A 15,706-nucleotide genomic window follows, 5' to 3' on the forward strand; every position below is an offset into this window, starting at 1 on the left:
ATATCTCACTTGAATAATTTATTTAGGTTTGCTAATTTGTAATTTTATCATTAAGCCTGAACATATGAAAATAATTGAATGTGAAGCTAGATGATATATATTTTTCATTTTTGAAAACAAACTAGTCTACCTGAACAATTCAAAAGAGATTAGTCGACCTTCTCCTCGCGATACCATTTTTTAAAGTTGTGTAATTGAAGTCATCTGGTTGTCCATTATATGGACGCCATCACGGCTTGGTTAACCGTAATAGAATACTAATTTCGAGGATGACGACGGATATATTCAAATAGTCGTTACCATAATTACGTCATCTGTTCCTTAAGATTGACAAACTGAATAAGACTTATCACAGGTTTGTACTTACATGAGAAACTCGTTATTTAAACAATAATTAAAACTATGGTTAGCCGGTCACCAAAGTTTGAGTTTCGATAAATATTAAGACATCAACGTTTATGATAAGCAAGAAACGTGGATAAGTTCTCTGATTTCCTCCTAAGTTTATTTACGTTTTTCAATTTTATGACATGTGGTCTAGGGATTGTACATATAAACCAAGTCAGTCATCCTTGACTAAAACAATTTCCCAATTGTCTGCTTTTAATTGTATGTTTTGTTTCGTAGGGATTGTACATGTGCACCAAGTCAGACATCCTTGACTAAAACAATTTCCTAATTAGCCGTTTCAGAATCTAAAGAATCATGGGTAATTTCATTGTTCGTACCCCAAAATGAAAATAACGTCACGTCATTGGTTAAATTTTCATTGTTTGTGACATTTTTAACCAATCAGGACGTTTTGGTGTACACTTTTGAAAATATTCCCAGGATGCATTAGATTCTGAAACGGCGAATTGTCTGGTTTTGTTTCGTAGGGATTGTACATATGTACCAAGTCAGACATCCTTGACTAAAACAATTTCCTAATTGTCTGCTTTTAATTGTATGTTTTGTTTCGTAGGAGTCTGGTGCTTGTAAACATTTAGACTGTTTTATCAAAACACCGGTACTGTATTGTATTGCATTATATAGTATTGTTTTGTATTGTACTGTTGCACAATCTTTGGCTTTCTGTGTTGTGTTTTATATCCCTCTTGTATATTTCGCCTCTCTTTGTTACTTTTAGTAATTCCTAGTACCACTTTTATGTTTTTCAAGGTCGTATTTCATTCGTTTTTTTTAATTGTTTTGATTCGTTTTCTAAAGTGACTCTATCTACGCCAGTGTCTAATGTATAGGAAGGTCACTTTGTAAGGCAGCAATGAACGTGCTTTGCTTTTACGTCATATGTTATAACGTATTGTCTGCACCTGCAATAGAACAAGGCATATTTCGTGAATTTAATAAATGCTGCGTTTAAAAACAGTTTGTTCGTTTGATTAAAATTTCACCTTTTCAAGGACCTTGATTACAACTTGACGTCATTATTACAATGTAATAACTAAAACAAATCTGTCATGTTTACATAAGTCCAATGCTATCAGGATTGTGGTCAGTCGAACCAAATCAAATTCAAGCTAATTTTGTAACATACTTTGGAACGACTAGGTCGGTAGGTTGTAAATTATCATAGTCCAACCTACATATGCCAGTCCTAAATCTTATAATCGATACTTGTTACCAATACATTTCATAAATAAAGTACACGTTGTTTAGTTCATACAGACAAAATTTTAGTTCGTATCTATAATGGCTCATCTTTGCAAATTTGTATACGGTAAGTTTCTTTAACTGATATTTATTGCATTTGTAGATTTTAGATGCATTTTACTTAACGATGTTTATTTTGCATAAATATATTTATTCATCATTATTATCATATTTTTTTTCAATTCAATATGTTCAATATATGTTATACTTCTAAAGAGTATATGCATAAGAAATATTTTTATTTTGAAAATATATTCCTATGCAGAGAACCGCTTATAATTACACCAAGGTAATTTTCGTAGATTCTTTCAGTATTTACTCAAATTCCCAGTGTGGCAACCTATGGCACTTAAGGCTTTATCAACATAACTGGCGTATTTATAAATATAATGATGACAAATTCATCAATATCTAAAGACATCTCATACCATATTTTTGTAGAATCAAAATGTTATTCACCGATAAATTTGGCTTTGAAACCAGTTTTTTTTACATGAATTTTGTCCGGGTGTCACTGAAAAACTATGGTAAATTTGATAGGAACATGTTCCTTTGAAAACAAGGCCACCTACATTATTTTAAAAGGGTTCCTTTTCCCCAGTGTAAACTAACTTATGTATGAAAGACAACGGAAAGCTTTACTTCCCATAGATATTTGGTATTTGTTAAGAAAATCCTTCATGTACATGTTTGGATAAATACTATAAATTTGCCCACACTTATACAATCAAAATGTAGTCTTGTTAATCTAGTTATTATTTTGTAGAAATCAGTTTTTATACTATTCGGATTGCAAAGCACATAAAATAGGCTATATGGGTCGTTTTCAAAAAATGTCGAATTTTCAGTACACCCATGCTAACTTTTTTATTTCTAATGGAAATTTCAGTTGTAATGGTTTAAATGAAAGCTTGTCGGATTTGTGATTCAGAACATTAATAATAAACACACCTTACATCTATTTTGATAAGATTAAACTGCATTTAAGACCCATTTTGGGGGTATTTGTCTGCGTACAGTGTCAGAAAAACACATTTCAAATGATTTTTTTGCGATTTTCTGATCGCCTTGATATCTGCAAAAGGGACTTTTTAAGAACGTTTAATATTACTCTAACGAAAAATCGTAGCTTCTATATCATTGTATGTAACATATTATCTACAAACTAAATTGAATCTGCGTACAGGAGGTTCATGTCTTTCCTGTTACCGCTACTTAAATCAGCCGTGAAATTATTCTCCCTATGAATATTGAATCAGTCAGTGTTTATCTCAAAAGTGCAAAGTAATCTTTACATTTAAAACGCCTCGTTTCTTGAACGACAGTGTAGAGAAAAGAAATTTCAAGAAATTTAGTGAAAAAAATATAGCGTACTATTTTTCATGTCTATGCTGTTACCACCAATTTTGATTAAATACACCAACAGTATACTTGTAAAAAGTGCAATAACGTGTTGGAAACCAAATTCACAATAGGAAAACGTAATCACTTCACCAAAGGGAGTAGTTATTTCACAACAGCAATCAAAAACGAAGAAATTTGTCTATCCTGTTATGTCTATCCTGTTACTATGGTTGCTATGGTTACAGTAACAGGATAGACAATTGTAGACAAAAACGTCGTTAATTTTTTTATCTTAACATATAGGTGCAAAACGAATGAAATATTTCGTTGTTTGAAGTCATCTTAAGGTTATAACGTATTAATCTTCCCAATTAAGCATTCGCAGGTGCAATACTGATATCGGTAACAGGATAGACAAAAAGGTAACAGGATAGACTTTTATATAGTAATATATCAGAAACGTACGTTCCTGTTACCAATGAAATATAGAGAAAAGTAAACTAACTTATGAGGGATTTACTTGATGTTGGGTTTATTTGAAAGGGTGAAAAAATGCCGAACAATATATATTGCTATCTTAGACTTGCATTACTGGTGGTAATTTTTACAACCTTTGAAAACCAATTTTTAGAGGCATTTTTCAGTACAACCTTTTAAATTGGCAAATAGTCTATTATATTACAGAATGAATATATATAGAAGTTTATTCTCTTGAAAACCATCTAATTGTCTACGTAAAACAAGCTTAACATTTTATCTAAACCTTTTCTTAATAACCCAAAATTTCTTTTGAAAATGGTAACAGGATAGACAAAATAATGTACCACCGATCAAAAAATGTTTCAACATATTTTTGTATGACATCATTAAGATTGCATCTTTTAATATGTTGTTCTTAAAGTACTGTTTGTTTTGATTTGCTTATGTAGAGGGTTGTTTGAACAAGTAACTTTCAATAATTTTTTCAATTTCAAAATTCGACATTTTTTGAAAATGACCCATATGTGAATTCTGAATTTTAAGATTATATTGCCATTTTTCTTGCTTAACAAAGTTGTGGTTCTTCCAATATAATCCAACCACAATAACATTGTTTTCAGAACTTGGCGTAAATTGGTTGTCAAAAGGACGATACGCTCATATCCTAGGAAACGCTTAGCCTATTTACGCGTCCGATCTCATTCTTTTAGAGTTCATGTGATACCGTTATTACTTTTTTTGCTTTGATTTGTATTTTCTTTTTGGATGCATGAGAGTTTAGCATCGGTACACTGGTATTGCAAATCTGTTAAAATACGATTGTCATATAATTTTCATGTAATGCTCTTAGATTTGTAACGTATTTGGCTTCTCTTTCTGTTTTACCTACACTTACTGGTATTGTAGCAATCGAATAAACAAACTACCTTAAATATGTTGTGATAGCATTCTGTTTTCTTTTTGTGTTTCTGTGATTGCGTGACGTAAAACAAAAAAACAAGTTTTTAACAAGAAGTTCTGTCGAATTTTCCAATAAGTTGTTTAACATCTGTCAAATCTAGACTTTTACCTTCTTTTAGTCTGATGCTTGTTTTCTATTTATACAATTTGAGAAATACATTGGATTATTTTATTTGTTCGAAAATTTCTTTTACAAAGCAATTTTATTTTTTATATTGAGTTTATTTTCTTTTTCTATCTCTCCTCCTTTTTAGTAAGACCTATAAATGTAAAACAATGTATGGTACTAAAACAACTGCATATTTTTAGCAAATACTTTAAAAGTTGATATCTTATAAATATTTAAAAAATAAGAAAAACACGAACGTATATATGTAGCAATAATACGTAATACTATTTACAACTATCATTGTTGATCATTGTTACTTAAAAGGGAGTGGTATCATTGAGAACGATAGAGAGCTCTCCAAACTAAGTTTATGATACAATTTGTCAACATAATAATCTAAAGCTAAACACTTAAGATACTCAAGTTGCGATATATCATTTTGATTAATGGTTAACTTGAAAAGATGGTACTTTTCTGAACAGTACAGCTGGTGTTAAAGTTTATTTATTACATTATGAATTATATACTTATTGTTCCTTGCATTTCTAAAATATTTAAATGCGTTTTGTTATTTGAAATAAGAAAATATGATGTTCAAGAAGACAAAACCAGTTATAACTTGTTTGTACATAGTGGTCTTGATTTTATTCCTACGCATGGTATAAAAAAAAAGGGAACATGTATTATCTAACAAGAATACTTGTACAAAAAACATGATATCTAGATATTGTATACCAGAGGAATTGTTCAACTGCTTTCAAATTATGAAGTACTGTATTGGAACGTTATACTTATGGACGTCAATTGTGGATTTTACTATCGAAAATTGAAGGTTGTAAATACTCTTAGGTCATTCGGAAAGCGAATATGCACAAATTAAATCTAAAGACAAAGTTGATTAACATTTGAATTCAACTCGTTAAATTTGATGTTTAACATATATGTTTTGAAAGTTTTAGAAACTAACAAAAATATTAAGAAAAGTATAATATCCAGAAAAAAAACTCTATTCATAATTTCAAGATATCAGTACAAATAGAGATGATGATTTAATAAGTACAAAAGGAGATGGAGATATGTGTCAATGAAACAACAACATAACGAGACAAAAATATTCTAGTATCTAGTTTGATCTCAAAATTAATCAGGTGTCTACACAAACTTTCCAACTACAGATAAAAAGTCTACATTTAATCACAATGCAATTAAATTTAGAATCATGAATCTATTTTGTATCAATCTAATATATTCATTGAAAATTAGATCCCATGTAAACATTCAATAGCTAAGTAAGTGTCTTATTTTATTTACTATCTTCTCAAATTTGATATAATTAAACAATATTAACCGGGCCAAAGTGTGATATGGTTTAACGAAAAAGGGTCAATAAGCCAAGGACATTTTAGATGGATGTTTTTACACCTATATAATATTGATTTTTAATGACCAATATCAGGAAACGATGTCCTTTCCTGACCTTCAAATATTGTACAATATCATCGTATAATCTTTGTTTCAATTTTTTTTTTTAAAATAATGTGAGTGAGGTGAGCACTAAATCACATTCTTTGCATGAAAATGCAACTTCAGAAATGTTATGCAATATAATGTTACTTTAGTATGACATATATAACAGTTACAATATGATTATATTTACAGGTTTTATACTGGTACATGTCGTAGCTACTGGTCAGTCTCAGGAAGAGTTGTGTGCAACAGTAACTAAAATTAACTGTAACATACAATATTCAGCTGAGCCAAACGAGATTGTCTGTGGAAATGATGGAAAAACTTACTCAAACAGGTTTGTTTCATGTCTTTTTTATATAATTTTAATTCATTGCAAAATGTTGACAAAACAAACACTTGACAGTGATTTAGTTATGAATGATATACTTTGATATTCAACACATAAGAGGATAACCGATTTCACTTTCATGAAAATAAGGAGTAACAGAACTTTCGTTTTTAGAGTTGCCGTCGTCAATTGGCGATTTGACCGTTGCAAGTGAAGTTTTACTGGCGACGCATAGCAATTATGAGGGATGTGCTCCAAAATAATAAAAACTCCTCAGATGGGTTACACATTTCGTTCCCGGTGGGATATCTAGACCAGTAGTTAGCATTGCAATTCTGACATGGGCTTTTTCTTTGGAACATCGGTATCTTATTCTTGTCTTTTATTTAGGGGTTTTACATCGATAATTTACTGTTGCCTTTTTTTTAAAGTGCCATAAACTTTATGCTTTTTTAGGTGTCTTTACGCGCAGGCTAAATGCCGCAATAATGTTCTTGAGATTAATTGCAAAGGTCATTGTTCACAATGTATGATTGGTTTCAAAGCAAATAAAAAACCGAGCAGCGTATCAACAAACACACCAGGAAGACTTATGTACAGAAAAACTACTGAAAGGAGCATAGATGGTGTCACACCGAGAAGAAATGCATATAATCTTAAAGGTAGGAAGCTCCAAGAGTCAACAAACAGCCCACTTACAGTCGAAAATTCAACTACAATGGGTGCGGACGAAAGACTTAATTTTCGTACAGATAACAATATTACTAGGACAAGGAAACATTTACCTGGACACCATGTTGCTGAATCAACAGAAAATACAAATAGTAGCCAGGAAGTTCAGGGAGCAATAGAAAAACCCCTGTGTGAGAATAGTTTGTGTAATTTTACTAGAAACATTACAGAGTCCACTGAATCTTCCATCCATTCCATCATTAAGACCACACCAAAAATCCCAAGCATTGAAACAATCATGACCACCTTAGATATGATAGTATCGACAACAACTGAAAAAGTCAACGTACCAAAGTCAACACAAGATGAAAAAAATAAAGATTTCCATACAATGGGTTCATCTACAACAACTCAAACTACCAAAAACATTACGTCAATAAATTTAAAGACAACACAATCTGTGTTAATTAGTCTGTTGAAGACATCATTAGAACGATCGACTCAATCACGAGAATCAACTATCAGTTCACAAGTAACTCAACAGATTACAGATATGCAGTTCCCAACTGAAATAGACTTCGTGTTATTCTGCACAGATGTTGATTCTAAAGTATGCCCGAAGACGTTGGATCCTCTCTGTGGTACAGACAATCAATTTTATTTAAATCTGTAAGTAAACATAACACATATTTAGCTTTATAAAAACGAGAAGAAAGATATGAAAGGATTATTCATACCCATAAGTCGAAAACAAACTGACAATCACATGGCAAGAAAAGAAATTGATAACCAAAAAAACAATAAACCATATTTCAAAACACAACATATAAAACTAAATACTGAGTAATGATAGCTTGTCAGAAAAGGTTATAGATATAAAGTGATAGGTTATAGTTCACATGCCCAATTTCAATATTGTAAAAACGTTTAAAACAATCCTAGAGTATTTTAACATGATCAAAAAACTATTAAGTATAACTTATAGTGAAATACATAATAGAAATGAGGAACACGTCAGCAAATACACAAAACAAAGCATAGACAAAACTAAAGATTGAGCATAATTTACTCTTTAAAACAATTTGGAAATAACTAATGGAACTAATTTTCGTTATAAAAATTGTAAATTTTGATATACATGTAGTAGTAACCGTGAATATTGATTTCAAATTTGGAGAAAACGTTACATCATAATATGTTTTAAGATATTTGCCTAAACAGACTAAGCTGATCATACAAGTACAAGCTATTAAAAATTGGTGTTTTAAGGTGGTACCTAACACTACAGAGAGATAACTCTGTAAAGTCAGCTAAACGTTTTAATTACGTTGTGTTGTAAAAGGAATATTAAGCTTCTCAATTATCAAAATTGGTGTTTGTCAAACTGCTATATAACCAGTGTATTTTTTTCTGACAAAACGGTTGGTTCAAAATGTTTGAAATTTTTATTTTTTTTTAAAAGGTCAAAGTAAACACTTTGACAAAATTTTATGAAAATTAAACTAGCCAAACTAATTTTAGTGAAAATGTTTGGTATGACCTTAATTGTTTGTTTTTTATCTTTACAGTTGCACATTTAACAAATCCAAATGTAAAGACAAAACATTGATGCTGCGAGATGATTTGAGTTCTTGTCGGCAGATTAAACAATAATTAAAGGAATTTCCTTATCCACCGTGACGTGTTCCTAGACACTGTGTAATACATGCGTATTGTTGATCTTGCCAAATTGTCATTTCTGGAACAGCATAATATTTATTGTTATTGAGATTATCACTGTTACGTTTGAACTATTTTAAATTGTTGCTCATATAGTGCAGAAAATTTAACTCAAATATAATACATACATGTACATGCTTTGCAACATAAATAGTTCACCTTAAAGAAAATATAATGATGCAAGGTTGGATAGACATGTCATAACTTATCTGAACGAAAATGATGAAGACTTTTTAAAATTCATTTGAAACATATTTTACTATTTCATTAGATATTTTTACTAATGTATTTATGTGTGTTATGCAGATAAAGTTATTCATTTTCTCATTCAAATTGCATATCATGTTTCTAGTCAAATGTTAACTGACAAGTTATCTTCCTCGTTCTATGTAATTGTACCCTCGACCCTGCGAAAGTTTCCATTTGCTTTATTCAATCGACATACTAATTCGAACTGACAGGTAAAAAAATAGTATGGCCACATCATAATGGAAATAACGCTCTGTTAGACCACTCTGGTTAAGAAGTGGTAATCGAACAGTAACATAGATCGCAATATTAATATAATTCATAACGATTTTTTGAAAAACCACAACTTTTTCATAATTGTGTTACTTGAGCGTTAGTGAATGTTTTAAGCAGACAAATTAGACAATAGTTTTTTTCACAGATACACTATGTTAAACTTACAAAATAAATGTTTTATTTTACCTGGTTGTTTCGTTTACTTCACGAATATCAAAATATACAATATGTCGTTTCAAGGGAAGGCGTGAATCAGATGTGGATATTTAAAAATTTCAAAGATATTTTAGAGCACGTACAATCGAAGACTCCTTAATCTTGCAATACTAGTAGTATAAAAACATTTTGACTGTTTTTAACTTTACAGTATTCCCTACTCATAACTAAAAGACAAATGGAAAGATTTGATTTGCCTCATATCTCGACTTTCATCTAGAAATTGACAATGACGGTCGTTGGAAAAGCATTACGATGATTTCAGCTTCCCAACTTTTCATTTCCATGTAGCAATATTCCAGCAGTGCCTGCATATGGAGTATATATCTCTTAAAAGATGGAGGAAAGATACCAGAGGAACAGTTAAACTCATAAATCGAAAATAAACTGACAACGCCATGGCTTAAAATGTAATAAAACAAACATACAGATAATAGTACACAAGAAACAACATAGAAAACTAAAGACTTAGTAACACGAACCCCCCAAAAAACTGGGGGTGATCTCAGGTGCTCCGGTGTCAATTAATACGATATTGCCGGATTTGAATTTCCTAGTAGAGGGTTGCTGCTCACAAGAAAACTATAAAACCAAAAGCGCTTTGTTTCTTTTACGGACACCAGTACGAATTGGTTGGTCGTTATAGAATATCCGTTTCACAGATGATAGCGGATATGTTCGTAATTTCAGAACTACAATCCCGTCCACTTTTCTTGAATGTAACCTACCGAATTTGACTTGTTACATGTGCTCCATGTAGAGCAGAATATACTTAGCCTTCGGGAGCAACTGAGATCAACCCAAGTTTTTGGTTAGGTTCTTGTTGCTTAGTCTTAGTTTCTTTGTTGCATTTTGTGTACTGTTGTTTTTCTGTTTGTCTTTTCTTTTTTAGCCATGACGTTGTCGTTTTTATTAACGATTAATGTGTTTGTTTGTCCTTCTGGTATCTTTCCCCTCTTTTTGAGATAAACCTTAAATCGAGATGGTTACCGACAATGTCCTAGATACCTTTCAAATTATGTCACATTCCAGCAGCACTCACATGTGGTGAATATATGTCCTAGTTGATAAGACATTTCATTGTTTGTGTTTCTTATACGAGTTTTCAAAATGTTTCATTCTACGTAGATACAAGCTATTTTTATGTGTCATGGGTAACAAGACTTGTGCCAATATATGTACATGCAGGGGATATGCCTTGCAAACACCTCAAACTGCCAATTGAAAGAGTTTTATCAGTTCATGGAATATATAGTTTTCCTATTAATTACTAATGTTGAAACCCCTATAATCAAAATTAACAGTAGTTTTCGAAGCTGTATTTTGGCCATCTTGGTATCAATGATTTAACATTCTGTATGTATGGGCTACCAAAACATGCGAGTTGAGTGCATGGAACCCATACTGTTTGTTGTTGGGCTTTTTTATCGATTGGTAAAAGCTTCTAACATAGTAACATGCTGACATCTTGTTATACTCTACATTTCAAATGGTTCTATGCATTGTAAACATTATATCTTATTCCTTAAGGTCACAAAGTATAATGTAGCTTTCTAAATTCATCTCAAATACAGAGAAGAATGCATTCATCAGGAAAAGTTATATTGCACATTCTCTTCATTATAGTTATGTCAATAACAAATCACCAACAAAGTTGAATTGTTCTTTTCAATTTTTTCGTCATTGTTTTGCTTCATAAAATGACTGTTCAAAATTATAATCATTCTATTGTTGTTTCATTTTTATATTTCGTGTTTTGGGCTGACTACTAGTATCAATTTAAGTATCTACTCCTAGAAATACAATTGACAGGGGTTTTTTTCTGTTTTTTCCTTAAGTCGAATTCCAAGCGGAATTTACTATGTACTTTGCAGATTATTTGTGGTTTGTAGAATCATATCCTGCATAGTTTTTTCTAGGTGTCCTAGCTTGTTGTCTTAGTGGTGAATATTATATAGTGCACAAAACGTGTTTGACCCAACCATATATTGTTGCTTTTTCAGGCCAAGGACCTTCTTGAGGATTATACAATAACTTTTGAACTTTTATCTTGACAGTATTTGTTTTTTATCAGTTCTTATGTTGGACACACTTTGGCCATATTTAGATTATAATACACTTTAAAACCAGGTTTAACCAACTATTTTCTTTAAAAGTCAGGAATATGACAGTTGATTTCCATTTTTTTCTGTTGACTTTCTCCCTTTTTTAATTTACCTAGGAGTTGGTCTTGGTGATAATTGTTCTTTTTAATGAACACGTGTTCATTACTGAAAACCTGTATTGATCTGATATTGCCACTAGATCTGGAGAAACATCATTTCTCAATACTTTCAATATACTTAATGCAATGAAAAAACAAATAACTTTGTAAAAATAACATACATTTTAATGAACAATGTTATTTCTCACTAAAGATTTTCTAAAAGAAAAATGGACGGTTTGATGGTATCACAGTATTATATTTGCACAACTTAGCAATTGTCCATTTTTTTAAAATATAATTTGACAATATAGTATATATGCATTGTTAAAATCGTTATAAAAATGCTGCTAGAAAACCTTAAAATATTATTCATTCTTTGTTTCCATTGACTTTGCATGTTTTTTTAATACCATTACTAAAAATACAATGTCCCTTTGTCATGGATTTTTTTTATAAATATAAAATAATAAAATACAGCAATTTTTTTTTTAAATTGTTATATTCTGAGTATTATTGAATGCAAAGATATTGTTTTAAAAATCATTCAAAGTGCTTAAATTCCACATAGTCTGAGCAAAGCAGATAATATTATAACATATCTGTCTCAGTTATATCCATTTTACAAATTTCTCAAACAAACAAAACTCTAAAATCATTCTGATCATTGAACTCGTAGAAAAGGTAAGTAAAATGGTAGCAAATGAAAATAAATGAAACAAAATTTAATCCTTTACCATTCTAATTCCAACCAAATTATATAATAAAAAACATAATATTCAAAATGATAATACCTTTCATAATATTGAAAATCCAACAGAAGGATGAAATGATAAGTAACAACCACAGGACAGCACTTTTATTGCTGTTCTTCATTTTAATAAAAAAAAATATATAATTCAGCGATGAACAGACACACAAACTCAAAAGCAAGTTCACAATGGTTCATTGCATCCTTGCATTTTAATTATTTCAATATCTATAATTTTTTAAACAAAAATAAGCAAACATCTCACAGTAAACAGCTGCACCAAAAGCATATTATACAATCCCTTGCTAATTGTAAAATACCTTTTCTCTATAAGAATTTTTTTTTAACCCTTATATCATTTATATATCTGAAATCTGACAAAACAGCCTGTTTTCCATATATTATCTGTATGGAATGACAATTTTAACCAATTAAAAAAGTAAGCAAAGTTTCTTTAAACTAATGGCTGGAATGACATAAACTTTAGTCATTACAAAAAGAAGCATACTTCCATGCAAGGTAAAAGAATGTTGACAAAGTACACCAAAGGTTAAATTTGGATTGGCAAACATAGAAATTAATCAATGAGATTAGAGTTTAGTATGAAAAATGACAGACTACATAAAAATAAGATTAGATTCACACCTCACCATCTACGTTATAATCAGAGTAAACAGGTTAACATTATATTGGCAAAACCAGATTCACACATTTGAAGGCACCAAATATTCTACATAAAAATCGTTGCGTATTAGACTTTGATTGTCATGGACTATTTACAAATCTTATGCTTAAAAATTATGAAATTATTTATTTTTCTACTCAATTCTCAAATGCAATCCAAAAAATCATCCTTTACTAACTTTTATCTCTTTCAGACAATCTCTATAATCATAATTTCTTGAAAACCTTATGTTTTAATATGCAAGGATTTTTTCCAAAAAATCCACTTACCCCAAATTTTTAAATTAGAAATTAAATTGATAATCATACAACTAAAAAAGAAAATAATCATGCAATACTTAATTTAAAGATAGCAAATATCTATAAAGTGGATGTTACACCAACCTATAAATTTATATAGGGTATTTGCAACTACCTACAAATTAATACTGTAAAAGAACATTAGCATTGACAATATAACCTCTGCTTAAATGCTGCTTTGGTCATATTTTGTTTACCTTAAATGTTGGGCTTAGAACAAGTTACTTTCTATGTTAAGAAAATTAATCATCGTGAAAAAAAACCCAAAAACTGTATGACAAGATCCAAATGAGCTTTTAACTTCTTGGAAAAAATTCACAGATCTAATACAACTCTTTTTTTTACTCATTTCAAAATGTAAACAATATTAAAAAAAAAAGCCTCATTTTGATCATGTTAAGAATTACAACATAATATATAAATCCATTTAAACAGCACTCATACTATATTTTTTTTAAAAGATACACAAAAAACATGTATTTATCACAGTCTACAGTTTAAAACAAATTTGTTTTAAATATTACATATCACTTTTTTTTACTAACAATAAATATCTGTACACATTTTCAAAGATAAAATTCACTCATATATTTATTTCAAAAAACTTCAAAAAACACTTAACAGTACAATAAACATTTGTGTATACATCTTGGTCACCATGATATAGCCAAGTATATTCAAAATGATGTTAAATACCAAAAATCAATGTGTATCGCTCTATTTATTTCAGATTAAAACAATCTCATGTGAGAATATTAAAAAAAGAGTTGCATATATCAGATATATCAAATATAGAGAGTTGAAAATGCTCTTTGTTTCAATCAAAGCTGAAGGATTATAAACTATTGATAGAAAAATAAATAAACATTTGTATATGCATAATCTCACTTTAACATCACAGTATGAGTAATCCTGCATAAAAAAAAACTTTTGATTATGTAAATAACAATCTGACTTGACAATCTATAAATATCTGTCAAAAAACCTCCAGGTTTTAGGACTCTTTAAAACTAAATCTCATTCCGGCCTTTATTAGTCGTGGGTCCTAATTATCTGAGGTCTTCTTTATCAGAGTCTATGTTGATTGCATGCTCCTTCTTAGGCTTTGAATAATCATGGTTACTATACACTCCTGATGACGAGGGGTCAGTTCTTGATCGTCCGGAATAAGAAGCAAATGAAGCCTCACTTTCGGTTTTAAGTCTTTTCGGTAGAGGTTTAAGTGACCTTGGCAAGTGTGGCACTGCAGGTGCCGTACTCCTAGGTGTACTGGTAGGTATTTCGTCATAGATATTTTCATCCATAGTGGTATTTTCTTGATATTCTACTGGACGATGACTTCTACGTTTCTTTTTCTTTTTCAACTTTTTAACTCTTTCCACTCCGATATGTTCATGGTCGGAGATTAATTCTGATCTTGCTGTACCATTTCTAGAAATATAGGTATGCCTGTTAGACACACTGAAAAGATAAAAAAAAATCAGATTAGTTACAATTTGCCTGAAAAATGTTATACTGGTACACAACTTGTTTAACCTAAGCTTATTCATTTGGGCCACTTTAAAACTATTGATACAAAGCACTAATGGATTCCATTTAAGAACAAAAATTGGGACCTATTAGATAGCGTATAATAAATTTAATATTCAAGGCCATATTTGGGCAAAAGTGAACATTGTCCTTTATAAAGTTTTAAACTTAGAACCGATAGTTCTATCCCGCAAAATAAATTTAAATTAATACTTTATTAATTTCAGCTGATATATGAATATAAATTTGTGATGCTGTGAATCTCTTAATTCTGAAAATAGATAGGCTTCTGTTCATTTTTTTCTCTTTTTAATTTTTACCCATGGATACAAAACCAGACAACCATGAAAACAGGGTCAAAACCTGTAATTAGAAAATTGTTAAAATCATAATGTACCTGCATACTAAGTTTCAAGATGATGTGACCACAACTTTATATAAATACCCATAAATCAAAATCTAACCAGATACCAGACTACTGAAAGGATACACAAATGAGCACAAAGACCACAAAATTTATTCTACATTCTCCCATCAATGCAATTGAAAGATCAAAGTATTCAAGCCTATATAAGATAAACTTCTACTTTGGAACTTTCACTTAAAAATGTAAAAAGAATATATATATATATACATTGTAATATCCTCTAACTTTGAAGACAGTCAAATTTAAAAGAAACTTATATGACCTTAACAAACATGAAGGTGACTTATTGCACATTTAACCTTGCCTGTTACAGTAACCTTCATTTCAACTACTCA

General features: G+C 30.3%; 2 protein-coding genes across 15 annotated transcripts in view; one reads left to right on the top strand and one right to left on the bottom strand.

Annotated features, from left to right (window-relative positions):
- The first annotated feature begins 1,637 nt into the window (after window positions 1–1,637).
- On the top strand, window positions 1,638–9,445 carry LOC139524505 (uncharacterized). Its single transcript, XM_071319310.1, has 4 exons — window positions 1,638–1,720; window positions 6,206–6,350; window positions 6,801–7,685; window positions 8,585–9,445. Exons 1-4 carry the CDS (start codon window positions 1,693–1,695, stop codon window positions 8,667–8,669), a joined length of 1,143 nt encoding a protein of 380 aa, XP_071175411.1. The 5' UTR covers window positions 1,638–1,692; the 3' UTR covers window positions 8,670–9,445.
- Window positions 9,446–11,843: 2,398 nt separating this feature from the next.
- LOC139524508 (uncharacterized) overlaps window positions 11,844–15,706 on the bottom strand; it is an 83,210-nt gene continuing 79,347 nt past the window's right edge. For all 14 annotated transcript variants that reach the window (XM_071319324.1, XM_071319319.1, XM_071319327.1 and 11 more), the window contains one exon: window positions 11,844–14,875. In XM_071319324.1, coding sequence (XP_071175425.1) covers window positions 14,464–14,875 — 412 coding nt within the window. In that variant the 3' untranslated portion in view covers window positions 11,844–14,463. The remainder of the gene's footprint in view (window positions 14,876–15,706) is intronic.

Source organism: Mytilus edulis, chromosome 5 (assembly GCF_963676685.1).
Source record: "Mytilus edulis chromosome 5, xbMytEdul2.2, whole genome shotgun sequence".
Lineage (NCBI taxonomy): Eukaryota > Metazoa > Mollusca > Bivalvia > Mytilida > Mytilidae > Mytilus > Mytilus edulis.

Bases quoted from the DNA above. Each gene is read 5' to 3' on its own strand.
- LOC139524505 (XM_071319310.1), top strand. From the start codon at position 1,693: ATGGCTCATCTTTGCAAATTTGTATACG. The intron at 1,721-6,205 runs GTAAGTTTCTTT...TTATATTTACAG, and splicing joins TCTTTGCAAATTTGTATACG to GTTTTATACTGGTACATGTC. The intron at 7,686-8,584 runs GTAAGTAAACAT...TTATCTTTACAG, and splicing joins AATCAATTTTATTTAAATCT to TTGCACATTTAACAAATCCA.